This window comes from Fonsecaea multimorphosa (assembly GCF_000836435.1).
Source record: "Fonsecaea multimorphosa CBS 102226 unplaced genomic scaffold supercont1.12, whole genome shotgun sequence".
NCBI lineage: Eukaryota > Fungi > Ascomycota > Eurotiomycetes > Chaetothyriales > Herpotrichiellaceae > Fonsecaea > Fonsecaea multimorphosa.
The window spans coordinates 248,631-274,431 of record NW_015971646.1 but is presented as its reverse complement, the minus strand read 5'-3'; the positions used below and the strand labels follow the sequence as shown (position 1 = coordinate 274,431).

General features: G+C 53.0%; 11 protein-coding genes across 11 annotated transcripts; 4 read left to right on the top strand and 7 right to left on the bottom strand.

Moving 5' to 3' along the window:
- Positions 1-278: 278 nt before the first annotated feature.
- Positions 279-3,854, bottom strand: Z520_06457 (uncharacterized protein; the record flags this gene model as incomplete). Its single annotated transcript, XM_016776957.1, has 1 exon — positions 279-3,854. The coding sequence occupies one exon, from the start codon at positions 3,852-3,854 to the stop codon at positions 279-281; it is 3,576 nt and encodes a 1,191-aa protein (XP_016631802.1).
- A 1,079-nt stretch (positions 3,855-4,933) lies between these two features.
- Z520_06456 (uncharacterized protein) lies at positions 4,934-6,738 on the bottom strand (the record flags this gene model as incomplete). Its single annotated transcript, XM_016776956.1, has 3 exons — positions 4,934-6,433; positions 6,537-6,659; positions 6,718-6,738. The coding sequence occupies 3 exons, from the start codon at positions 6,736-6,738 to the stop codon at positions 4,934-4,936; spliced, it is 1,644 nt and encodes a 547-aa protein (XP_016631801.1).
- Positions 6,739-7,601: 863 nt separating this feature from the next.
- Z520_06455 (uncharacterized protein) lies at positions 7,602-8,327 on the top strand (the record flags this gene model as incomplete). The annotated part of the gene is made up of 1 exon (XM_016776955.1): positions 7,602-8,327. One exon carries the CDS (start codon positions 7,602-7,604, stop codon positions 8,325-8,327), a length of 726 nt encoding a protein of 241 aa, XP_016631800.1.
- Positions 8,328-8,389: 62 nt separating this feature from the next.
- Z520_06454 (uncharacterized protein) lies at positions 8,390-9,478 on the bottom strand (the record flags this gene model as incomplete). The annotated part of the gene is made up of 2 exons (XM_016776954.1): positions 8,390-8,677; positions 8,735-9,478. The coding sequence occupies 2 exons, from the start codon at positions 9,476-9,478 to the stop codon at positions 8,390-8,392; spliced, it is 1,032 nt and encodes a 343-aa protein (XP_016631799.1).
- Positions 9,479-10,136: 658 nt separating this feature from the next.
- On the bottom strand, positions 10,137-11,996 carry Z520_06453 (uncharacterized protein; the record flags this gene model as incomplete). Its single annotated transcript, XM_016776953.1, has 1 exon — positions 10,137-11,996. The coding sequence occupies one exon, from the start codon at positions 11,994-11,996 to the stop codon at positions 10,137-10,139; it is 1,860 nt and encodes a 619-aa protein (XP_016631798.1).
- Positions 11,997-12,931: 935 nt separating this feature from the next.
- Z520_06452 (uncharacterized protein) lies at positions 12,932-14,954 on the bottom strand (the record flags this gene model as incomplete). The annotated part of the gene is made up of 4 exons (XM_016776952.1): positions 12,932-13,347; positions 13,439-14,148; positions 14,205-14,244; positions 14,297-14,954. The coding sequence occupies 4 exons, from the start codon at positions 14,952-14,954 to the stop codon at positions 12,932-12,934; spliced, it is 1,824 nt and encodes a 607-aa protein (XP_016631797.1).
- Positions 14,955-15,399: 445 nt separating this feature from the next.
- On the top strand, positions 15,400-17,072 carry Z520_06451 (uncharacterized protein; the record flags this gene model as incomplete). The annotated part of the gene is made up of 2 exons (XM_016776951.1): positions 15,400-16,411; positions 16,462-17,072. 2 exons carry the CDS (start codon positions 15,400-15,402, stop codon positions 17,070-17,072), a joined length of 1,623 nt encoding a protein of 540 aa, XP_016631796.1.
- Positions 17,073-17,416: 344 nt separating this feature from the next.
- On the top strand, positions 17,417-19,307 carry Z520_06450 (uncharacterized protein; the record flags this gene model as incomplete). Its single annotated transcript, XM_016776950.1, has 4 exons — positions 17,417-17,472; positions 17,572-18,221; positions 18,282-19,198; positions 19,269-19,307. 4 exons carry the CDS (start codon positions 17,417-17,419, stop codon positions 19,305-19,307), a joined length of 1,662 nt encoding a protein of 553 aa, XP_016631795.1.
- A 434-nt stretch (positions 19,308-19,741) lies between these two features.
- Positions 19,742-21,138, bottom strand: Z520_06449 (uncharacterized protein; the record flags this gene model as incomplete). The annotated part of the gene is made up of 2 exons (XM_016776949.1): positions 19,742-20,589; positions 20,646-21,138. 2 exons carry the CDS (start codon positions 21,136-21,138, stop codon positions 19,742-19,744), a joined length of 1,341 nt encoding a protein of 446 aa, XP_016631794.1.
- A 948-nt stretch (positions 21,139-22,086) lies between these two features.
- On the bottom strand, positions 22,087-24,492 carry Z520_06448 (uncharacterized protein; the record flags this gene model as incomplete). Its single annotated transcript, XM_016776948.1, has 1 exon — positions 22,087-24,492. One exon carries the CDS (start codon positions 24,490-24,492, stop codon positions 22,087-22,089), a length of 2,406 nt encoding a protein of 801 aa, XP_016631793.1.
- Positions 24,493-25,187: 695 nt separating this feature from the next.
- On the top strand, positions 25,188-25,652 carry Z520_06447 (uncharacterized protein; the record flags this gene model as incomplete). The annotated part of the gene is made up of 1 exon (XM_016776947.1): positions 25,188-25,652. The coding sequence occupies one exon, from the start codon at positions 25,188-25,190 to the stop codon at positions 25,650-25,652; it is 465 nt and encodes a 154-aa protein (XP_016631792.1).
- Between the last annotated feature and the right edge of the window lie 149 nt (positions 25,653-25,801).

Genomic DNA, 25,801 nt, shown 5'->3' with positions numbered 1-25,801 from the left:
ACATAGGTACCTAGGTACGTCTCGAGGTAGGCTCTGTGCTGGGTAGATAGATACCTGGTAGATACCCATGGAGCGTGCATGCCACTAGGTCCGAGTGGCCAATTCAGAGAACGATTGATAACTACTCGGTAGAGGGACCTCAGATAGAAATGAGAAGATGAAATCCAGAAAATCGAACAAGACTCCAAGTATAGTCGATATTTGAAAATTTTCGCATTTTGTGTCTTAAAACATCCCTTCCCAACAAACATGTTCCCTCACTCTCTCACCCACTCACTCTACTCGACGAACCATCTCTCCATCCTGAACCGCTCCACCAACCCGCGCTCCAAAATCAGACAGTGGCAATTAATCAACAGGCTCGGGAACCTCTTTGCCCAGAACTCGTAGTATCCCTTCGCACTGCCGCCCAGCATCTGCTCCTTCACGTCCTGCGGCAAATCGTGGAAGTGGTTCTTCTTGTTGCGGATCACCCTCAACAGGTCAATCATTTTGTTACCACTATATTTGCGCTGTTTGCCCATTTCCGTGAGGAAGGTTTTGGGAAGAGCACGAAGCCAGTCCTTGGAAGGGCCGATGACGTTGGGCGCAAGAGACTCCAGAGCGGCGAGTTCGGCAAGAGCTTGCTTCTCCGCGGGTGTGCGGATCGCGTTCTCGTCGAAGATGTTGGTAATTGAATTCTTCTCCCGCTCGTAGCAATCCGACACGTCGCAGAGGAACTCCAGCTTATCGGCCACGTCCCAGAAGTAGGGATGACGAAGTATTTGTCCCGTGTCAGGCCGCTCCTTGGGTTCATGTTTGAGCATTTGCATAACAAGGTCGTCCGCATCGAATTGGTACTCATACAGGCGTAAGTCTTCTGTGCTGAACTTGTTCTCTTTGATGTTCAGGTCTCGACCGAGGCTGGTACCTCCAACATCAAAGGGATGACGACCCTGGGTCATGACGTAGTAGAAGACACACCCTAAGGAGAAGATATCTATCGCCTTGGTTGCACGACGGCCTGATGGACGGTCAATGACAGTGCCTTCGCTCGAATGAGTGGTAGACTTGGAAGTGGTGGTCGAGCTAGAATTCGGCGCAACAGCCGACCTGGACCCGACCAGCAACTCTGGCGCTCTCCAGCCTGTAGTGCCCGCGGCTGTATGATTCGCAGTTGGAGCGAAGGTTGATTCTGGGCCTTCCTCGAGAGGTTTGCATAAGCCAAAATCGGAAATGACAAACTGTAGTTTCGGCATTCCATTGCTAGGACGATTGCTTTTAACAGCCTTCACCAGGACATTCTGAGGCTTGATGTCTCGATGTACCAACTTGAGTGAATGCAGGTGCTGGACACCGTCCGTGATTTGGCGTAGGGTGTCCTTGACATCAAACCCTTCAGGCAGCTTCACCAAATCGGGGTATTGAAGGGGACGCTCAATGAACTGATCCAAAGAGGTAGTAAAGCGTTCGAGCGCAATGTAGGTGAAGTGCTGTGACTCTTCCTTTCCAAAGTACCGGATGACGTGCGGGTTCTCGTCGCTAGACAGCAGATGCTTGATCTCTTTGGCAGCCAGGCTATTCGAGGAACGAATCAAACGCTTGACTGCGACTTCTCTGCCGTCCAGTGAGCCAGGAAACACTGCTGTACCGTTGCTTCCACGGCCCAGGCATCGATCTTCCCTGGTGTCGATTCTGAGCTTGCCAACCTGAAGAAGGCCGTCCTTTGTGGGAACTTCAGCAACGAGTTGTTCTTTCTCATCCATGACCTCCGGGTCCATTGTCTTCTTGCCCTTTTTGTTCCTTTTGCCACCTCGCTTTCCTCTTTTGGCATGTCGACGGCGAGGCTGTGCACCATTCTCGGCGTTTTCGTTAGGGTTGGACTCTTCCTTGTTCTTCTCGTCTTCTGACTCGCCTTCTGAACTTTCATCATACGGCTCAAACATTTTGACGTTTTTTGCAGGGCTGGCAACGGAGACGGCTGCACTTTGAGCCCGGCTCCTGGTAGGAGTTTTGATTACATCCTCCAGTATTTCAGAGACAACTTCAGCGGCGTCCTTGTCCCCGGTAACCTCAGCTACAAGGTCTTCTGGCTTGTCCGTGGTATCTGAAGCAGGAGCAGGAGTTGAGGTCGCTGGAACCCGAGTTTTCTCCACAGCGACCTCTACGCCGGCCTTTCGAAGGAAGCTTTGCATCTTCAACATGATTGGTATCCTCATCTGCAAACCAACCACAAATAAGATGATGCTGGCGCAGATGATGTTGAAGACGGAAAGCAAGGGATGGTTGATCACAGGTACCAAAGACGGGGGAAGCTTGGCCTCCAGTGCTGCCATTGCCTTCTCTGCTTCCTCAGCCAAATCCGTCACTGGGGGAGGGCCGGAAATCGTCAACCTGAGGGGAGTGAGGTTCTGTTCCGGGGAAAGCATGTGAACACCGACGATTTCTTCCAGGTTGCCGTCAAAGTCCAAAGGCTGACTGTCATAGTTCCAGTTTGAGCTTGCAGGCGATGCACCGCTGGTTACGCCTGGATATGACAACTCGGACATGGCATACCACATCCCGGACTCGGTTTTGTTAACGAATACCCTCTCAGCTCGCTGCATTTCGTTCCTCCAAATCTCCGGAGAAGAAAGAAGAGGAGAGTCTGTGGGTCGTGCTAGTAAAACTAGCTTGGCAGATTCATCTCGATTATCTAGGGGCCGAACGACATCAAATACTCGGGCTACCGGAGTGTCGAACATGTGGGTGAATCTCGGAACCTTGCCAGAGTCGGCGGTGCTGTCGATACCAATGATTCGGCCATTGTAATAGCTCTGAATCTGGTAGTTGTCCAAGGGAGCGACATATTGGTCTTGGAGATCGCTGTCCCCCTTGTTGGGAACCCATTCAGCGAACTTGATCGTGCAAAGTGGCTGAGTTGTGATCTTATGAGATATTTCGATGGTGTACTCGACTCTTCCCAAATTGATAGTTCCAATCGGATCGCACGCAGGGTCATCTAGTTCAAAACCACTGAGTCGCCGGCAGCTGCGGCCTTGGTCGTCATTGGAGAAGCCCCGGTATTTGTCAAATTGTTGTAGGATATGGCCAGTGGCTGCATCTACAACGTATGCGGTTGTCTCCTGAGAGGAGATAGTCACAAGTGGTGGATCGTCAACAAACTGCGGCGTTTCTGCTGCAAGGGATCTGACGGTGATGCCCAGTCGTTGTAGACCTATTCTGGGGTCTCGATGTTGAATGTAGAGGTTGCCATCTTTACTAGGCTCGACGATGAACATGTAGTCGTCCTCGTATTGAGAGCCGTCCACCTCGGCGTCACTCCGATTCAACTTGTGGTGGATGGTCTGGATCATGGGACTGTCCGGGATACCCAGAGACCACCTCTCATTGCCGGTCTTCCTGTCACGGGCATGTATGGTGCCATCAATGGTGGCTAGTAGGACAATATTCTCCACCTCCCAATCTTGCAGCAGCCGCGCTGAAAGCGCAGAGAGTCCCTGGGACAGGGACTCGTCAGACTGTGCAAGAGGTGCTCTGACAGCACCACCACTCAAGGAGTCGTGGGCTGGAGCCAAGGCACGGAGCTTGTGTGTTTCGGGGTTTTCATCGGTGCTTCGAAATTTGACAGTGGTGATGTCGTTTTTGAGCAGCGGAATCTCTGCTGGACTGCGGCCAGCCGGAGCGGACGGTCGACTCGACTCTGAGCGCAGGCTCTGCGTCGAGGCCACCAGTCTCGGAGGGGCATCGGACGGAGGGAGGGACTGAGGATGAGCTGCAGCTATGAGGAGGAGGAAAATGGCCCAAGTCAACATGGTTTTCGGTTTCGATCCTCCACGTCGGCCCTTTGGAGGCCGAAGTGGAGGTTTGGCCATGGTAAACGATGAGGGACTCCAGAGTTATGGTAGACGACGGTGTATTAGATTTATATGATGGACGACATGATGTCTGACTGTCTGATATGGAGATGAAATATAAGGAGAAACGAGGGTTGGCAGTGGTGCGAATGAGTTTTTGAGAAGTGGGAGGTTTCGGTCAGCTTACGGATGTACAAGCGTGACAAGTTAGCATAACAAAGGCGAGGTGCCAGCACTCAGTGGGCACTGGGCAGACAGCCACTTGCATGGCGTGAGTGCTGCCCTTGCTTCCCTTATTGCCCTTGTAAAGTTACGCTCCTGTGGCCCCGTTGTCCCCCATAGGCCCAGTTGGGTGCCAGTGAAGGGCCTAGAAGGTCACCAGCCAATGCCCACTACCTACCTAGTAATTAGCCCTCCGGTTCAATGCCCGGCCCTTATCCAGCCCCGGACGCCCTCACCGAATCCTCCCCCTGACTTGTGGCCAACGAACCATTGAATTCTCTGGCTTTCGCTCTGCGCCCCGTTCCACAGACGATCTAAGCCCGAAACGGCCTCAAGGGAGCCTAAACCTGTGTTTCAGGCTGAAGCCTTTTCCCCATCAAATGTTGAACACAACGAATAATGTACAAAACCCTTTGCTGCTTCTCCTGAAGACCGCATATGATTGACGGTGACAAGTCGGAGTGGTGACTGAGGTCGGGATAGCTGCAGTGCTCGCATCATCGAAGATCATCTTATGGTTTGTTCCTCCCTTACATACCGTGGTCACAGACCGCGGACCTAATATTCGATAACCAACACTATCCCTCACCACGTACTCCCGACAGTCTTATTGTTGTAGGAGAAATATCAGTCTCGATACGCTGTTCTCATTCTATGCTGTCGTTCCGACCAGCCGCTGAAAGTGACAACAAGCACGGCTTCTCCATTGTGCCATTTTGTACAGTCATTAAATCCCAATCTCCCTTCCCATCTTCGGCGTGGGATGTCGGTGGTAACACAGGAGAAGAGTGTAAGTGTGAGCACCCGACCCATTAATACATCATGTATCCCGTCAAATAGCAAGACATCCAAGAAAGAAGAGTGCTCCATCGCGCTCAGAAAAAGACCACATACTCGCCCTTCTCATTTCGTTTTATTCTCAAAGCCCGCCACAGGTCCTGCTCCTCATCCATTTTCGAAGTGCTGCTTCGGACGTCATTATGCTTGTGCCATCGCTTGAGCATCTTGTGAATGGAGTAGCCTTTGTCCGAGTCTAGTCCCGGTGCATTGGCGAGGAAACTGCGGCAAGCACGCTTCGTCTTTTCCTCTGCGCCGAACACGACCATTGCACCGTTGGCGCTTTTGCGCTTGCTTGCACCATTGCTATGCTGCTGCATGGGGTCCGAGTCTGTGTCAGAGGCCGAGTCGTCGTGCTTGTGGTACTCAATAGCTTTGAGTTTGCGCGTAGTACCTTCGGCTGGGGATCGTGAGGGCGAATCGTCGCTGTACCGGCGACGCGAACGGTGCTCATGCCGAATATTGGCGGACGAAGTACCATTGTGTCGATGAACCTTATGCTTCTTCCTCTCTCGTTTCTCGCCGTCTCGGATTCGAGAAAGGCTGTTGCCCTGGTCCGACGAGCTGGCTCTCCTCCGCGTTTTGGTATTGGCCATTTGGCTCTCGACCTGACCAGGAAGAAGTGCTCCACCCACCATCGAAAGCGCTTTAACTGCTCGACCTTTGATCGAGATGCCAAGCCCATTGGAATCTTCTTTTGTGTGTCGAGTACGTTTTAACGGAGAGGTGGGGTCTTCCGGTTTCAAACTTCGACGAGCCGGGCGCTCCTTCTGGACAACCACGCGTTTGTCGTTGGGATCGGGAGACCGCCGGAAGGGGTACGAATCATCTTTGGACATCATTCGGCTTAGCCCACCCGTGAGCCCTGAGTGCACAATAACCGGCGTGTCCACCTTTACCGCGTCCGCCATCAAGGTGTCCCCTTCCAGTTCATGGGATTGATCATCCGTGGCTCGTTTCCGTTTCTTTTCACTGCCGCTGTTCGTCCGACTATGTGCGCGTGGTCTCTCTTTTTTGTCTAACTTGGATTTGACCTCCTTTGCTGCTGGAGTCATAAATTCGAGCGACAAGGTACTGTTGTTCATGTCTAACGCTCCTCGAGGCTTGACCGGTGCTGCACCCCAAGTATAGCCATTCTCTTCGTACTCCTTGCTATGCTGCTCCTCCTCATCTGCATTATGATACCCATTTTGGCTGGATGGCCGACTGCTGGAGAAGATTGACGGAGCAGTCTGCTTCATAGACATTTCTTCCTTGTCCTTTGTAAAACTTATCTGGGGTGTGCCTGTCTGGCTGCCTTCATCGACCATATAATCAAAGACACTGTCACGATTCGACGAATCCGGGACCGCGGGGGGAGGAGTAGGGACGTGTGGAGGGGCATCTGCGTCCGGGTCGTCTTCAACGTATGCTTGACGAGGGACTAGAGCTTTTTCGTTCTCTGGCTCGACAATGGAGACAGATTTTCTCTTCGCGGCCTTGGAAGGCTTCTCGCGATATAAAGCGCCCTGATATTTCTGATCTTCCGTGATGCATGACTGTTTTCCGCCCGTCAGTGCCAAAAACCCTCTGCGTAGTCGGGCGCAGTATGTCGAAGGTAGTCCCCTGCTCAAGGGAGAGTGCGTCGGTGGGTTCACATACTGTATGTGCTCTATAGCTTGTGCCTTGAAAAGTCGTCATGCAGTCAATACAGGTAAACACCGCGCCCCGACATTGGTTGCGATGTGGATCGAGCTTCTTCTTGGTCAAGACGTCGCCACAGGCCTGTAGACGGGATTGTTAGAACCGCTGAGGGTGATGATCCGCGGCGCATAGTGCTGACCTCGCATTGAAAAGATACCATCTTGCGTGTTTTTGCGTGAGTGGTGAGGCGAGTCCCTCAAGTTCAAGACTTGCGAGGCAACGAAACAGAAAAAAAGACTTGTGAAAGGAGCGGGCCGGTTGGGCAGCAACAGGTCGAGGGTCGCACAAGAGCCAGCTCTCGAGCGGGAATGGGCGAAAAGAGTGTCTAAGGGCGTCAAATAATGGTCAGGAGGGAGTGCTGATCTGGTGTCAGAGGGGCAGAATATGCGTGAGGGCGTCGCTGTTGCGCCAAAAGCAGGGTGTTCGCAGCCATGGATTCCCGTCTGTGTTGATGGGCGGCCCCCTTCGCTTGGCACATATTTTTTTATATTTGGAGGCAATTGGAGCCAACATTCGTCACCTGAAGCAGGTCTAGTGGCCGCCCTAGGTGCCCGCCTTACCGCTTTACTGTTAGTTCCACACCATTGCCCGCCCTGCCGACGCCTATCAGACGCCCCATGATGATTTAAACCAGGGGAACCCGAGCACCTAAATCACCGGCAAGCCCATGTTTGAGACCTCCAAACATCCCCCCTCGCTCCCTCATCCCCCAAACCGCGTCGCGCCTGACCATTCATGTTCCGCGCAGGCGCGTCCAGTGGTCATCTGGTCTGACTGCTGCAAATCATGTCATGGGAACGCCTGATGGTTCACACGAACACCTGGGGCTCACTCGCACATCCAACCAAAAAACCTGATTGTGGTGCACCATCCCATCAGGAAGTTTGCATACCCCATAACAAACATCTGAAGGTGTCGAAGAGGTCTGTGGTAAACACTGGCTACGTCAACACGCAACATTCTCACTGTCAGTTCGTGCAGATCGTGCGCCCTCGTACCACCCCCTTCACCCAAAAGTAGCCAATGTGTGGCCGTTCCGCAGCGCCCGGCGCAGAGCCCTCCCTGGCCGTGAAACCTGAAACCACCCTCTCACACTCGCATTCCTCTGATAGCGATGCCGCAACCGGATCACAGTCGTTGCGAGCTTTCGTCCCCGCTTCCGCGCTCTGCGCCGCTGCCTTCGACCTGGTGATGTCCGCCGCCCTGCCGCTGACAATCGTGCATCACTCGCTGCGGGTCTACTTGCTTGCGAACTGGTTGGCTCAGCGCGAGAAGAGTGAGTGGGCAGACAGTGACCTCTTGTTCGTGGCATGTATATGTCATGATATAGGTGCCGCCCAGGTGCACAACGGCCCACAGCGATTCGAGGTCGAGGGCGCCGATGCTGCCGCAAACTTCCTACGTGGGCAATCGAGGTCGGAAGCAGAGGCGCACGAAGTCTGGACGGCGATCGCTCTACATACCTCGCCTGGCATAGCAGAACGCATCACACCATTGGCTAGGCTGGTGAGGTTGGGCGTCCTCATTGATTTTCGTCCGGCAACCCGGGCGGCCCTGGATGCAGAGGCATATGCAAAATCCATCGAGGCCAAACTTCCACGGCTAGATATTGAGAAGATCTTGGGGGACGCTGTCGTTCAACAAGCCCTCCAGAATCCTGCAAAGGCTCCTGCAGCTTCCTGGCCGAACAACCTCTACAAGTCACATCTTGAGAACCCCGAATGGACGGGCGTCAATCGAGCATTCTGAAGAGCATTAAATATTCTAGGTACATTCTTGAAATAAAAAGTAGTGTTGCGGGCCGCCGATGGTCACAATCGTAGCCTCCTTCCAATCGCTCCAAAGCAGAGGCTCGTGCAGAAGAGTATGCTAGCCAACCAAGTATATACACCAAACTTTTCAGACGCCATTGGCTGGTGAATCGCTGGAACTGGCACAAAATTGGGGTCCACCACTAACATGACCAAAGTGCCGATGGTGCTTACGGCTGCTGAAAAAGCGAAGCCAGGCAAGGATCGGTCGATAAGATACCACAGGACAGGGTTGGCCAGGGCCAACGTCAAAGCTACTTGCAGCGTCGATTGCCAGGGAATCCGGCGCTGATACAGTCAGTCAATGTGTGGTGAGAATATGGAAGAAAGGACATAATGGCTCACCACTGCAAACGCAATACCAACGAACGCCCCCATGCTGCGAACGGCAGAATACCACAGAGGGCCCAATGTACTGTCAGAGGACGAGGCAGAACTGGCAGTTTCAGGCTGAAGAGCCGTCCTCTTAGCCGACTCTGCCTGAGACGACACGAATCTTTGCCAGAAAGAATCGACGAGAGGTAACGCATTCCCGAGCAGGATGCCAAATATACCCCAAGAGACCTGATAGTACACGGAACTCCGATCGATGTCAGGCACTGGCACCGGCGTTATACGTTGAGTCTTGTGCAGATGTGTGATGATGGTCCCATAGCCAATACCACATCCGAACAAGAGTGAGGTCTGCAAAAGCAAAGGCACGAGGTAGCCGCGAAAGCCTTTTCTCTTCACCTTTAACCGAGGTTTTGTGGTCTCGCCTTTCCAATTCGCTGGGACCACAGGTGATTCGTAGTTGTAGTCGTCTACGCTCGGTCTTTTACTGGGTGTCTGTGCACCTGTGCCCCAAGGTGTCGATGTTTCATCCCGCGTCCCTTCTGATGTGAGAGGGGAGTAGATCCCAAGCAGAGTGGAAGAAGTCAGGTTGAGGATTGATCGCGTGCGACTTGGGGGGAGGTCAGGCTTCTGGGCATTGAGCGATTCAGGGCTCGTAGCCTCGGCGGGCGAAGGAGGGTGAGATGAGTCGGTCGAGGCAGGTGTGAGCTCAAAAGCTCGGCGAGGAATTGGTCGGTAGACCTGAGGCATCTCCATAATGGCAGGACGGAGGTCTTGTGCGTCGGAAGATCGTGGCACCAATGACGAATACGAACTGAGGGCAAGTACAGGTAGCAGTTCAGCTTCAGTGTGACTCGTGCTACTGTCAATGGAAATGAGAGAGTCGAAGTATTATAATTCAATCATGATGGTGAAGGAGAAGATGTCAGCCTCAGCCAAGGCGAGATAGAATGAGTAGACCCGAGTAGATGGGGTGTAGCGGAGGGGTCAGGTCCGCTGTTGTGACAGCACACATGCAAAATGAGCTGGGATGATGGTAGGGAAAAGGTTCAGTGTTTTCTTCTTTCACATGTTCGTATGCACGTCGACATCGGAGGTTCGCCCAAGGGTCACGCAACGCTGCAACAAAAAACACCAGACCACCGACACCATACCGAAGTGGGTGAGTTGGGGGTTTAGGCACCCACTGAGGGCCACCCAGAGCCACCAATTTATTGCTGACCTCAGTCACCTCACGCGTCTCTCTACCAGCCTCTGGCAATGCGGAGTTGCGTCAAAAATGTTAAATGGTCCACTGTACAGGTACTGCGAAGTAATATGCAGTTTTAAACCACCCTCCGAGGCGTCCTTCCCTTCATGCCTTCCTCGCTTTGGATGGATGGATGTTCATTTAACATCATTTGTGACCCCCAATCTATAACTTGGGCTTCAGAGCAGCTGCGGAGCTCGCCAAGATGATCTCATCCCAGTCCAGTGGCTTCTTGGTGGCTTGAAACGCTCTCAACCCAATGGCTGCTTCGCCATCAGGGCGCATCATCTTATCGAACAATTGCTTGACGCCCTTTGCTTGCTGCTCGCTTCCAGCATGGGCCCAGCCCAGCCTGATCAAGTCCTTGCACATGGTTGATGCTTCTGGCCCAGCCACCTTCAGGCGAGCAAGGTACTGATCCACCTCTGCCGGCAGCTGTCCAGGCTCGTCCACAACTTTGGCGACCAAGCCTAGGGAACGCAGCTCATCCATCGAGACCGGACGGGCAGAGAGCATGGCCTCTCGGGTGAAAGCGAATCCGCATTCTCTGATCACATATGTCGAGATCGTTGCTGGACACAACCCTAGTTTCGCTTCGCTCAAGGTAAACGTGGCAGATTTTGCGGCAATCCTGATGTCGCACGCAAAGGCCAGTCCAACACCACCACCAAATGCAGGTCCATTGATCCCGGCTATCGTCACTTGAGGTGCCTTGTCAATGGCTTCAAAGAGCTGTGTGAGGCGCTCATATTGTGCGTCGCTGACTTCACGCGATTGCGCAACCGGCGAAGTACCCTTCCCCAGGTCCATGCCGGCACAGAAGTATTTACCCTCAGCGGTTATGACTATTCGAGAGATGGTGCGGTCGTCTCGCGCCCGACGGAATACGTCGGTTAGATCACCAATCATTGCAGTGGTCAGAGCGTTGCCCTTCTTTGGCTGATTGAGAACCACTTTGAGGTTGACTCCGGAACGGTATAGTCTGATTCCCTCCGTCTCAGTGACCAATACCCAAGTCGATTTGGGGTCATTTTGACTCTTTTGCTGTACTGTATCTTTGGACTGAAGAAGCGCTCGTTTGGCCAGTAGAGCAACACCGGCACGGCTTTCGTTTGGCTTTTTAAGCTGATCAGATATCCAGCTCCCAACCTCGACCAGCTTCGAAAGGTCAACCCCGGTCTTGACCCCAGCCTGCTGGAACAAAAACACCAGATCTTCCGTGGCGGCATTCCCCTTTGCTCCAGGCGCAAATGGACACCCTCCCAATCCGCCGACACTGCTATCAAAAACACGGAGACCGCACTGATAAGCCTGCCAGACGTTACTGACTGCCTGACCGTACGTGTCGTGGAAATGTCCCGCAAGCTGTGACGGTGAAACTCCGTTACTCTCCAGATACAACAGCAAGCTCTTGACGTCGGCCGCCGTGCCGATGCCCAGCGTATCGCCCAGACTGACTTCGTAGCAGCCCATATCCAGCAGTTCGCGGACAGCTTTGAGCACAGCCGCGTGCGGAGTAGGCCCATCAAACGGATCCGCAAATATGCACGAGATGTATCCTCTGACCGCCAGACCGGCAGCGGTGGCCTTTTCAGCCACTTGCCTCGCCCGGCCCAGACCCTCGTCAACCGTCGCGTTGATGTTGGCCTTGCTGAACCCCTCGCTGGCACTCACAAACACGGCGACCTCGCGGACCGAGTTCTCCATGGCAATCTGCAAGCCCTTGAGGTTGGGGATCAAGACGGGCAGACGGAGACTGCCATCCGGTAACAACGTCTTGATGGTCGGGTCGGCGAGCACCTCTCGACAGTCAGCCAGCTGCGGGATGGCGCGCGGCGAGACCACGGACGTGATCTCGATCGTGTTTAGACCTGTGGCGCGCAGACGCGCGATGAGCTCCAATTTTGTGGATGTCGGGATCGCTGTCTTGACATTCTGCAACCCGTCGCGGGGCCCGACCTCGACGATGCGCACGTCCCTCATCAGCGTCCGATTCATGCTGCTACTGGCAATGCCTCGAGCCATGCTCACGCTGCTTGTAAATATATTCCCCTTGAGCGAACTATGTGCAGGTGCAAACCTCCATTTCGAGACACTCTTGTAGTAATAACCAAAATAAACGGAATGTATCGAGCCCGACAGTCTGTAATCCCCGGCAAGCCCGGAGAATAGACGACAACGAGAAGAACCGGGCCAAAACACCTGCAGAAGACTCATTTGAAAGTAAAAGTCCGCCCGTCACCTACCGTACCGTAGTCTTATTATCCCTTTGACGTGTACGTGGAACGGTATCTGGAAATCCCGCAAACGGGAGCGAATCTGGTGCCGAATCGCGCGAAATCGATGCGTTGGTTGACAAGGCCGTGACTCTCTTCTCACTCCACCCCCTCAAAGTCCGATCTCAAAAATAACCTCGGAGCCTTGCTCAGAATTTTACCCCAGGGCCGGGTTGCAGACGTGCAAACATGCAGGTGGCGCCGGTGGTGGCTCCTTGTCGAGTTGTGGGCCCGGCATGGAACCCGTGCCCAATCACCACACGGATCGAGCCGGGAGTGGGGGCCCGAGGCTCTCACCCCAACCTCTACGAGTACCTACCTACCTAGGTAGGTAGGTATTGATGCCTACTGGGTATGAGGACCTCGCTACCTATAACGCAGAACGGTTTGTGGTATCCGTGTATGATGTCACATCATATCCGTCGTATGGAGTTCTTGGGATGTATCTTCAGGTGGTGGAAGCAGTAGGTAAACATGGGAGATGTTACCTACCTAAGTAGGTACGCTATGGGACCAATGTAACTAACTCCTGGGCAGCTATTCACTAAGGGGAAAGTAGGTGGTTATTATACCTGTGTTGTAGGTAGGCAGCACAAACAAGACGGAGTTCCTCCTGTATGGTCTACGATTATAGCCTCTATACCTCGTAACACCTACCGCTGGTTTTGAGATCTGCAAGAACCCTCACAGCCTGGCTCTCACTGCCCCTCCCTTCTCTTCCGTCCCTCTACCCATCTGCACCAGCCTCTCCCCGACGTCACGAAGGATATGCTTCATGATCTTCCCACTGCCGGTCTTGGGAAACTCGTTGCCTACGCCGTCATCGCCGATCCAGAAAACATACCTCGGCGCTTTGTGGCTGCCCAGCGACTTGCGCACCCAATTGTTGACTTCATTCCAGCTCGGCCTCATGAGCCGCGTTCTGTTTCCCTCGTCCTTGAGGTCGAGGTCGAGGCAGCCAGGTCGTGCTTGCGCACGGAGAAACGCACCAACAACTTCGCCATACCTGGCGTCTTTGATGGCAACGCAGCTGGCCTCGGCGATGGAGGGATGCTCGGCCAGGCAATTTTCAATCTCGACAGGGAAGATGTTTTCACCACCTAGTCATGCCCTCGGACGTCAGTGATGATCACGCAAGGGGTCAAAGCCACAGAAGGAAAGTCAACGGGAGTGTTAGACTTGTTGACTTACCGCGAATAATAATATCCTTGATCCGTCCAGTCACAGAGCAGTAACCATCTTCGTCAATGACACATTCATCACCAGTATACATCCACAGTATACCATTTTCATCCCTCTTCATTGCTTCATCCGTCTTTGCTGGATTCTTGTAGTATCCTTTCTGCACAGAATATCCGCTTACGCAGAGCTCTCCTCGCACTCCGCGTGGGACTATGTTCCCAGCGCGGTCGACAATCTTAGCCATCGTATGTGGTAGCACTCTCCCAACGGTCTTGGTTCTTTTTTCTTCCGTGTCGTCAAACGAAGTCATGAACGTCACTGGACTGGTCTCGGTCATTCCATACGGGATAAGCATTCCTTTGATGCCGAACTCCTGGTCTAATTGCTTCACCAATGCTGGCGGAACCGATGCCCCTGCAACGAGCCCCGTCTTGACGGACGAGATTTTGTACTTTTTGGCTTTGTTGGCTTCAATTTCTGCAATGAACATAGTCGGCACGCCGAGGAGCGCAGTACATTTCTCTTCTTCCAATGCGTCGAGGACCGAGTCAGCATCGAATTGATCGCAGGGGAACACAATTCTGCTGCCATGGGTGAATGACGACAGGAAGCCTATCACAAGACCGAAGCAGTGGAACAGGGGAGGTGGACAACATATGATGTCAGAGGAGTTCAAGTGCATGATCATTCCGATATAGCGGCCATTGTTGATTAGATTCCTGAACAGCTGGTTAGCATGGTAACTTGATCTCAACCGGATGGGGGCTCTGATAACCTGTGAGTCAGCATGGCTGCTTTCGGAGCGCCAGTGGTTCCTATTCCTGTCAGTCGGGGCTTTGAAAGCGTGCATAGGACAATTTGACATACCGGAAGTAAATTGGAGGTTAACAACATCTTCACACCTAACACGGCTCTCTGCTCGCTTTAGTGTTGCCTGGTCGATGTTCCTTCCCTCAGACACGAAAGACGAATAGGTGCACAACCCCAATGACTTGTGCGTTGCGTTGTCATCTGCTGCCAGGGAAACACAGGGCAGACTGCTCAGATCCTTGGCCACCGCTTCAATGTGCGTAGACAGGTCTTTCAGTCGGATTTTTGCAGCGATAAAGAGAAGTTTGCATGCTGTAATTCTAATCAGACGAGATTCGTGGAGACGAAAGTAGGGAAACTTGCAGGTTACGCTCAGCGCAGAGACCAGCTCTTTCGGGGTATAAGTGTTATTTAGGACGACGAACGGGCAGCCTATCCGGGCAGCAGCAATGAACGTTTCGAGGTACTGATAGCAATTCCCGGCCATGATTGCAATATTATCTCCATGCCTCAACCCTCTGGCCAACATCGACTTTGCAATTGCTTCACTTCGACTTGCGAGATCGTTGTATGAGAGCGTGTGACGTTGCCAGGAGAAGGTGGCTGCCGGGTGGTCTCCATATCGAGCAGCCTGTCGATGCACGAGTTCTCCCAGAGGCTCCTCGAATAAGGGCGGCGTTCGGGGGCCTGAAACAAAAGAAGAAGCGGACGACATTGTTGTCGTTGGTCCCGTTGAACGGCGGGCAAGATCAATGCTTGTCATAGTATACTTCGTAATGTATGCACGTCCTCAGAGTCTCAGCGATAGTCCTAGTGATGCTGCTGCAGACACAGTAGACGTGTGAGAACCCCAAAATTGGTGGCCAAGAGCGGAACTATAGACTTGAGCATAGTCGGCATAAAGGTATACATGCCTTGACCTCTGCTGCGACTCATGGTGGATGTGGAGCCGGTTCCGCTATGGCGGCCCGCCTTGCAGGGGTGGGCGCTGGGATTCCGAAACACCGTCGAACCCGGGGCAGCCTCGGCCCAGCCGTCCATCGCCATACTCAGGCACTGGGGTCGAGATGGCGGACTCCCATATCACATTGAATCCTGAAGCTCGTTTCACCAGGTTTGTCTCTAGGTCAACTTTGCTCTACCTCAAACCCCATTTCAATATGTCGCACGCTACTTCTTTCCCCGTGGTTGAGTCGCATCTCGATGTGACCAGAGAGCCGTATAAATCGAATCGAGAAGCATGGCAGCCGGTGATGGAGGAGTTCTCCACAAATCTGAGAAGGACCACATCCGAAGGGAACCATCAGTCCATCAACAAACATGAGATGAGGGGACAATTGTTGGCAAGAGACAGGATATCCTTGCTGTTGGACCCCGACTCGTCATTTCTTGAACTGGGCTCGTTTACCGGGTTCGACTTGCCAGACTCCAGCCCCTGTGCAAGCCTCTTGGCTGGTATCGGAAGCATCAGCGGCCGCATCTGCCTCATACTTGCACACATCGCAACACAAAGTGGCGGCGCATGGAACGAGTTGACGGTGATCAAACAAAACAGAGTGACGGAGATCGCCAATGAGAATGACCTACCAATCGTTGCCCTTGTGCAGTCGGCAGGAGTCTTTCTTCCGCAGCAATTTCGTGTGTTCCACAAGGGTGGACAGATTTTTCGTGATCTCGCTGTGCGAACCCAGAATGGACAGGCTTCCTGTGCCATTGTTTTCGGCTCTTCAACAGCTGGTGGCGCCTACCACCCTGGGCTGTCAGATTATACCATTTTCGTGGAAAATCAAGCGCAAGTATTCCTCGCCGGTCCTCCTCTGGTCAAAATGGCTACCGGCGAAAACATCGGCGCAGAAGAGCTGGGAGGGGCTCGAGTTCACGGGACTGTTACCGGCCTCGCGGATCAGATTGCCTTTGACGAGTTTGATGCAGTCCGGAAGGCTCGCGAATGGGTCAGCACTCTGTCGCCCCGGAATCGACCAGTGCAGCCTATGCGTCCGCCACTTGCACCTCGTTATCCAATTGAGGACATATTTTCCATAGTCAATCCTGACGTCCGGAAACCTTTCGATATGAAGGAGGTAGTTCTTCGGTTGGTTGACGAGTCACGTTTGGCCTTGTTCAAACCAGAATACGGCAGCAATTTGTTAACAGGGTGGGCCTATATCATGGGTAAGTTCTGAGCTGAATTGTGACGAGAAACAAGTACTGATTTGAAGTAGGGATGCGTGTTGGGATAATTGCAAACCAGACACCCATTATCAACCCGGACGAGGCGTCAAAGGGCACGCAATTCATTCGCCTGTGCAACCAACAGAACACACCGATCGTCTTTCTTCACAACGTGACGGGGTTCATGGTCGGCTCGAAGGCTGAGCATGCCGCAATCATCAAAAAGGGGGCGCAGTTTGTATCCGCGGTCAGTTGCTCAAAGGTGCCACATATTTCCGTCATCTTAGGGGCATCATATGGAGCAGGCAACTATGCCATGTGTGGAAGGTCATATCGGCCACGCTTTCTATTCACCTGGCCAACCGGACGGTGCAGCGTTATGGGACCAGAGCAGCTGTCCGGGGTCATGGCTCAGGTTGAAGCCAACAGTGCCCGAAGCAAAGGAGTGATTCTCAAACCCGAGGAAGTGGAAGCGAGAGTGCAGCGTCTGCAGAAGGAGGTCCAGAGAGATAGCAGTGCGTACCGGACAAGCGCGTACATGCTCGATGACGGAGTGATTGATCCTCGAGACACTCGCGATGTGCTTGCAATGTGTCTAGAAATCGTGCAAATACCAGGAGTGCAAGGAAGCGCAGGACACCGGGCGTTGGCAAGGATATGATGCGATACGGCAAACGAGAATAAAATTGGCAGACGAGACGAGGAGTCTTGGGGAGTGTGGGCGGAGCGAGGTCGAAGAGCTCGAGAGCTGTACTTAAAATCAATTCAGTCTGACAGATAGATTTCTCCCTGCGTAGATGCAGTCTGTCATAACGAGGGCGGGGCTTCGTCCTGTCAGACAAAGCACCCGATGTAGGCTAATAGACACCACCGGGGCGCACACCACTTCTTCTCGCTTACCTTGGCTTTACTTGCCACTTACCTGGTACTTCTGCATCAGCCCTCTGGAGATGCCGCTTCCCTGTGTAAATCCCGTCTTTGAGCTTTGCATATCTATCAGCCTTCATGGATGACAGGCGCGAGGCTAAAAGAGCCCGCCAGGCGTGTCTCAACTGCAGAAGGTGAGTCGATCCTGTGGGCAACGGAGACGCGGTCTTCAGACAATGCTTTCGACATCGCACCTCGAGCACTTATCAACATGGGCTGATAGTGATTGGCAGAAAGAAGACGCGCTGCTCGGGGGAGAAGCCAGTGTGTGCCTTTTGTGCGCGCCTGAATCAGCGCTGTACGTGGGATGGCGACGAAGATGCCTCGCCTGAGCGACTCGTGGACACGGGCCGAGCCCCATCCTCGTCAAGTACAGCCGCTCACAATGCAAGTCTCGCTGCAAGAGTCGCTTTGCTCGAGTCTCGGCTGAGCTTTCTGGACGCGGACAATGCTTTCAATCTGTTCGCTTCCGTGTCGCCACAGACGACAATCAATCAGTCAGCCGACCAGCCTCCTGTTGTCGACGAGATCGTCCGGACGAATAGCGATTTCGCCTTCCTCCCAGATCCCGCAATCTTTAGATCTCTTGTTCAAATCTACTTTGATCGTTGTCACAACCAGCCTTACGCATTTTTCCATGAAGACATGTTTCGCCATGACTATGAATCCGGAGCATTGCCAGAATATCTACTCTATGCTTTTGCTGCTGCTGCCTGCCGCTTCTCCGACCATGAATTCTATCAACAACGTCGTGGCGAGGCTATAGATGCCTACGCCCAGGCGTCCTTTGGGCAGATATTCGAGCACTCATTCTCAGACGCCGAGAGCTTAGAGCCATGGATGGTGGTAGCTTTGGCCATGTTGGCGATTGTTGATTTCGCAGGTGAGTTTGGCGAGACGCTTTCTTCCAGGTATGCAAAGGTTGACTCAGCATCGACTGCAGCCGGACGTCCAAAGATCGGCTGGGTGAAACTGGCTCTATCGTGTCGGTTCGCACAAGCCCTGCGTCTGAACGAAGAGCCCGACCAACAACTTCCCGTCCACGAACAAGAAGAGCGGCGTCGAATATTCTGGTCCGTCTATCTACTCGATATCATCATGTCAGTCGGGCCCAACCGGCCTCCCTCACTTCTCGATGAAGACTGCACCGTCCGTCTTCCATGCCATGAAGGTCTTTTCAGAGATGGGCTTGATGGCGGCCCTGTGCCAATTTTGACCGCTGTTGTTGAAAACCCGTCAGGTTCCAACCACCAGAACCTGGATCCCTTTGCCATGACCATAATCATGGCGTCGGCACTGGGCCGATTTATACGGTTTAGCTTGAAGCGCACTTTGAACACGACGCACGTCCTCTGGGATCCACGGTCAAAATATTATGAAGTACAGAGCATCTTATTGTTCTACGAAAGCCACTCGCCATGTGCCTTTAGCACCATTTCCGAGGCGCTAAATCGACAGCCTTCGTTCACCGAATCCGCATCACCGTCACAAGTCAGTCACATTGTCTACGCTCATGCCCTCTATCACCTCAACAACTGTCTTCTCAACCACCCATTCATATTATACCGCTTCTTCCAGGCTTATACATTACCCGTCCCTCTAAGTTTCGTGCAAGAAGCGCTACAAAGATGCCAAAAGCACGCCACAAACCTCCTTGAGCTTCTCGACGATCTGGAAACGTATGGCCCCCTTAGCCATCCCAGCTTTTATGGGTATTGTGCAATGGCGGCAGGGGTGATACATAGCATATATGAGAAAAGCGATGACGCAGAAGTCGCGCAGAATTCGAGGAAACACGTCCAGGCTGCGCTGAAATTTCTACAACGTGAACCGGTGCGATGGGGTCATGTGAGCTACATGGTAAGTGATAAGGACCTCCTGCATGCATCGATCGCCTTGCATGCCATCCCACTATACTACACGATGATAGTGCCATGATAGGCCAAACAAATTGAAGAATGTGCGCTAATCGAATTTCAAGGGTACCCTTCTCCGCTCATTCAAGCTGGATCCCGGGGTTGCAAGGGTTCTCACAAACCCTGTGAGCCTGGCACAGAAAGTGACTGTTCCACTTGGAAATATGCTATGGCAGCTCCTTGATTATGCTTGGTTACCCCGTAACATGCGGCCCGGTGAGAGTACGTCTCCGGCAGATCTACTACCCGGAACAGGACACTTGCGTCCAAACATTACCGAGTCGGTGGCTTCCGACAGCACGAATATTCCGGGAAGCCAATTCAACGGAAGTGGTGTATTGCCTCCAACGTACGCCCGTATGCTGGGTGAAGACATGGGGGAAATTTTGTCAGAAGCCATGGGAGATAACGGCATGCAGGGATTTACACAACCCACGTTTTCCAACAGATCTTCGGCTGCTTTTTGATACCCCGTGGATCTTTAATGTCACAACTTGCTCGATGGACGAGTCAGCCTTTGCAACTCCTTTGTCTCTAGCTTGACTGCAAGGTCGCTCAATATCTCATCACTGCCTCCGCCCACAACCATGACCCGTACATCTCGACTGATTTGCTCGATTCTGGCACCCTTTCCCGTCCTCGAATAGCCTGCTCCGCCCATGATCTGCTGCGCATCTCGGTTGACACGCTCAAGTACCCGGCCGGCGCTGGTCTTCAGGGTGGCGATCATTCCTCCAAGATTGAGGTCCCCCTGGGATGCGGCCAGGTTACCCGCGCGGCGACCTTGAGCCTTTCTCTTTCGCTCGTGCTCCGTCAAGTACACAATTGATTCCAGGTACGCATAAACGGGTTCGACATCACGCGCAAAGTCCGCAAACTTAGCCGAGATCACCTGGTTCGCAATCAGGGGCTTGCCGAAAGTTTCTCTTCTGAGCGCATGGGCATGAGCGTCTTCGATGCAGACACGCGCCATGCGAAGAGATGTGCAAGCCAGCCAAAGTCTTTCATGGTTGAAGTTCGACATGATGATATCGAACCCACGGTTTTCTGTGCCTAGGAGATTTGACACAGGTACCGCAACGTCGTCAAACTCGATATATGTGGAGCCGCTGGCATTGACCCCAGAGTTTTCGATTTTGCTGCATTTGACACCGGGAGCACTGAGCGGTATTATCAGGGCAGACACTCCCGATCGGCCTGGTTCACCTGTGCGTACCGCGGCGGTGCAATAGTCAGCGAATATGGCGTTCGTGATCCACTTCTTCGCTCCGTTCACGATATATACATCGCCACGACGCTCTGCCGTCGTTGTGATACCCGCCACGTCAGACCCGGCTATATCGAGTTAGGACCATGGTACAGAATCAAAAGAGAGTTGGGTGGGGAATTACCGTCTGGCTCAGTGACACCAAGACAAAACCGCGATCTACCAGCGATTACGTCCGGCAAGAATCTCGCCTTCTGCTCTTCACTTCCGAAATTTATCAGAGGCGGAGCGCCGATGGAATTGCCGCAACTCAACGCCCAGATCACGCCCAGGTAGCCACACCTGGCAATCTCGTCGATCACGATCAGGTCGTGGAACCCATCCCACTCTTCCGGGTCGATGTCTCCAGGCAGTCTCTGGCCCAGGGCCTTTATCTGCGCCACGGCAAGCGGATAGATGGAGACGGCCATATATCCCAACCGCGCGTGGTTGAGTATGACATCCTTGGGAACGGAGCCCTGTCGTTCCCAGTCCTCACAGAACGGCGTGATGTGAGTGGTGACGTATTCGCGCGCTTCGGCCTGGAGGCGCCGGTGGCTCGCGGTGTAGTAGGGACTCACATCGCGAGAGAGCCAGGGCGGATCTGCGTAGGGTGCTGGGGAGATGGAGGGAGCCATTGTGGGAAGAAGCACCAAACTTTCAAACGATCAAAGGTCAAAATACAAGAACAGAGAGGGATGTTTATTCTCTTCTTCTACGTGAGTTGTGCTGGAAGAAACCCTTTTTATCAAACCTATTTCACTGCTCGGCCATTTGAACCCACCCAAACCCCTGCAATGGCATGGGCCTCACACGTTCGCCTCAGCCGAGGCGGAGTTGTGGGGGGAGATATTTTGACGACTGTCACGCTGGGTGGACCAACGTCCCTGCTTTCTTGCGCATGAAGACGCATGCAGGCTGCTCGTACTATTCCTACCTGCCCACCTGGCGTGTGATCTACGCGGTGCATGCTGCATTTCTCCTACATATGCACCTAGGCCGAGGCACTGCGCACTCCGTACTCCGTAACGATCGAATTGCTTCGGGCTGATCTGGGGCGGATGGACCTCGTGGAGCCTGGCGGGGCGAACCACCCGGTTTCCGGGTTCCGCATCGGTCTTGGTCTTGGCCGTGGGCGGGCCGGGTTGGGATTAGTCGGCTACGTGGACAGATGCACGGAAGGAAAGGATGGATAGATACTCGTAGACTCGTCTCTGAGTGGCGCATACTCCTCGGCATCATCCTCGTAGATTATGAAGCTTGGTGGTACCAGGTGGGAAGAATGCCGTACACTGTGGTAAGTGGGTCGCCGGGGTCTTGGTTGGCGGGCACGTCAACTTGTGTATAGAGAGAGAGAGCGGGCGTCTGGCGGGCAGTGTTTGTACTGTCAGCTTTAGACAGTCTTACAAGCTGCTACGCATGAGATGCTTGCCGTGAGAGAACGACAATGGACTATCTGTGCACATTCGCCATATCGAGTCCTCAACCGCATCGGATCTCGCTGAAGAAAAATTGAGATTTTCTCTATATACATAGTCATTCGTATTTTACTGTATAAAAATTACTGCCACTGCACGCCACTGCCTCTATTCAACCCAGCACAACACCGCCCCGTCATTGACGGCATCCCCATTCTTGACGCCAGTCATGAACTTGCCATCCACATTGATGCAGATGTTTGTCTCCATCTTCATGCTCTCAATGACCATGACCACTTCCCCAGCCTTGACATGATCGCCTTGGGACTTGAGCACCGAGAGGACCTTGCACGGCATGGGCGACTTGATCACTTTGGATGTCGAAGACGCCGCCGAGACGCCGCCTTGTCGTAGACTCTCCATGTAATTGAGGGTGCTGTAGCATTTGTATTCCACCCAGGTCCCTAGCCCTGGGAAGTGGCACAAGACCGTCTGGTACGAGCCGGTGGATGAGGCAGGGTTGGAAGGTGTGTCTGTAGCGATGTGGGCGTGGATTATGGATTGGTTGATTGAGATGGCTACTGATACCGTTCTCCATGCGGCGGCGTTGTCGCCCGTGGTATTGGTATGTTGTATATCTCTCCACTTTGTGAATTCTACCGTGTACTGTGGAGCCTGGGCCAGAGAGGTATCTCTGAGCTTGTGGCTGATGGCATGATATTGCCGAGATATTTGGTAGGCCTCAGAATTGTTGCGGCTTGCGGTAGTGTCTGATGAGGCACTGTCGTCTTCGCCGGACGGAATGGGGACTAATGTAGCCTGGTATTTTGAGTGGCCACTCTCGCCTCGGGACAGGGCAGTCCAAATCGACAAGATCGGCGTTTGGGCGGATGACGGCTCTGAAGGGACAATTATAGTTGTGCTGCGATTGACGGGATCAAAGTATTGATTCCTGAACCCTCGAGTGACGTGCCTAAAAGGTCTTGCGTCGGTCATCAACCGAGATGCTTCGTTCCTCAGCACCAGACCCGGAACAAGTGAGAGCATAGATATCATGTCTTGGGCAGATTCGGTGTAGGGATTCTTCAGCAGACTTTGCACATGTGTCGGGATGAGCGAGGTCGTGTATGCCGGATCATGAAAACTGTGGTGTAAAAGGCAGGCCTGCAGGAAAAGTTGGTTGGTTTTCACGCCTGCGCATACCGTGTTTGCCAACACCTTGACCATTTTCGAGATTGCCATGGCTCTTGTTGGCGCCCATACCACAATTTTCGCGATCATCGAATCAAAGTAGATGGATATGCTGGATCCAGTTTGTACAGAGGTCTCGTATCGTACGTCTCTTGACCCCGGGTACTGGTCTGACTCGCGCCACAGTTGAATGGTGCCATTCTGTGGCATAAAGTCACTACTGGGATCTTCGGCGCAGAGGCGGCACTCGATAGCATGGCCCTTTTGTGGAATGCGCTGTAGGACGGCGAGACTGGCTAGTGATCCTCCGGCGGCCACAAACAATTGCAGAGAGACAATGTCTAGGCCCGTAACTTCTTCCGTGATGGGGTGCTCGACTTGCAGGCGCGTGTTGACTTCGAGAAAATAGAAACTTCCGTCCCTGGCGTCAACGACAAACTCGACAGTGCCGGCACCCTCATAGCCAATGAGCTCGCCTATTTGAACAGCAACTGCACACATTCTTTGCCTCTGTTCGGGTGATAGAAATGGGGACGGTGTCTCCTCGATAATCTTCTGGTGCCGTCGCTGAACTGAGCATTCTCTCTCCCACAATGAGAAGACTTTGCCATGGCTATCACCAATGATCTGGACTTCGACGTGTTTGGCCGCTTCGATGTACTTCTCCAGAATACAATCGCTCGATCCAAAGGAACGCTGAGCCTCGGATTGTGCGCGAGCAAGCTCGCCCGCAAGTTGCGAGCGCTCTCGAACAATCCGCATCCCGCGACCGCCGCCTCCAGCAGACGCTTTTAGCATCACCGGAAACCCTACATTTTCTGCTGCGGATTCCAACTCTTCGACATTCTGGCTTGAGCCTGTGAATCCTGGAATGAGCGGAACACTTGGCGCATGTTTCCTCAGGTAGTCCTTTGAATTCCGCTTGTCGCCCAACGTTGACATGGCTTGGGAACTTGGTCCAATAAAGATCAGTCCTGCTTGGCGTACAGCGTCCGCAAACTTTTCGTTTTCGCTGAGATAGCCATAGCCCGGATGGATGGCATCAACGCCCCTCGATCGTGCAACATCAACAAGAAGCTGGATGTTCAGAAATGGGTTTCCTCCGGGTTGATTGATGCTTCCTAAATTGACAGCTTCATCTGCCTCAGCAACATGGCGCGAAGACGAGTCTTCTTGTGCATAAATGGCAATCGAAGTTAGATCTAGTTTCCGACATGTTGCAATGATTCGACAAGCGATTTCGCCTCTATTCGCAATCAGCACCCTCTGAATCTGCCTTCTGCCATGGCTGCTGGAAGGTAACTGGGCGACGAAGAGGGGTGATCGTTGCGGCGTTGCAGATGTTTGGTCTGGGGCTGACTGGTTATTGTGATACTGCCTCATCGTGATGGTTTATTTGGTTGCCGAAAGTTTTGAAAAGGGTTGCTCCATCAAGGCCTTGGGTGGGCAGCGCATTCTGGCTAATACATAGGAGAAATAGAACGCTCCTCAGGCTCCATATCTCCCCGGACATGATCTCAATCCCCCCCGGGACAGAATCGCCAGCACCATCCCGCTAGATACCCTGCCGAGGCAAGCGATATGCCGTCCCCTTGTGGGCGGACAAGGCGGGCCGCGCGACGAGGGCCGATTGATCTGGCACCCTGCATGTCTGACCAAGCCCGGTTTACTGAAGGCAACGGCTAATTCATGGAGCTGTCTGAGAGACCAGTCCCGTGTCTGTCTGAAGCAAGGTTGCAGCAGATTATGAAGAGCAGTTGGAGCGATCGAACAGTCGTGGTCGTTGACCACCTGGGCACCAACTTCGAGGCACTTGCATTTCCTGGTCAAAATGCTTCACCGGATAAATGTCACGTGTTTGCCAAGATGTGCTAACCTGTTTTGGCATATTGTCGATGTCGAGTTTCAAGATTCATTTTTGTGACAGACTTTGCTGAAGAAAAACCATCCCGGAAATCCACAAAGCATCTGAGCCAGAAACATTCTCTGGATAATCGAATAAATCGTATCCGCAGATTTCGAAAGTCGAACTTACCGGGTACGAAAATTTCAGAGATCAACACCATAAGGCCGCTAAGATGTCCCTTACCAACGTCATCGACGCGGAGAACGCCCCGAATTATGAGGACATGGAGAAGCAGTTCGCGGTGAAGGCAGTGCAACAAATGACCGTCTATTGGAGTATCCTCGAAAAGTTGCCCGGCTCAAAACTTCGCTTGACTCGACTTGACGACGAGATTCTAGAGCACTTCAAGCGTGAATTTCCGGACTTCGACCCAGCTGAAGAGATTGATGAGGATGCCATGAAGAGCAAAGAGGGCAAAGAGAAGTGGCGCGAATTTGCCAAGGTCTACGAAAAGGGCGAAAAGAAAATCGAGGACTACAACTTCGGCACCATGTTGCGGAAGAGCCCCAAGACCGAGTATGGCGAAAAAGAAACAATTTTCGTAATCCGGGTGCAGTTTTATGCGATAGAAATTGCTAGGAACAGGGCTGGGCTGAACGACTGGATATACGAAAACGCCCAGAAGGAGAAGTCGTAAAGATGGAGAGGAGCACGCCAACCGCAAATTGGACCACCAGAAACAATGCCGAGCCGTTGGTAACAGCAACAAGACGGCTCCAGAGGCCTCTTTTTGAAGCGCACCGAGTCCCAGAGGTCTCAGTGCCAGGGCCCCTTGGGTACACCTGC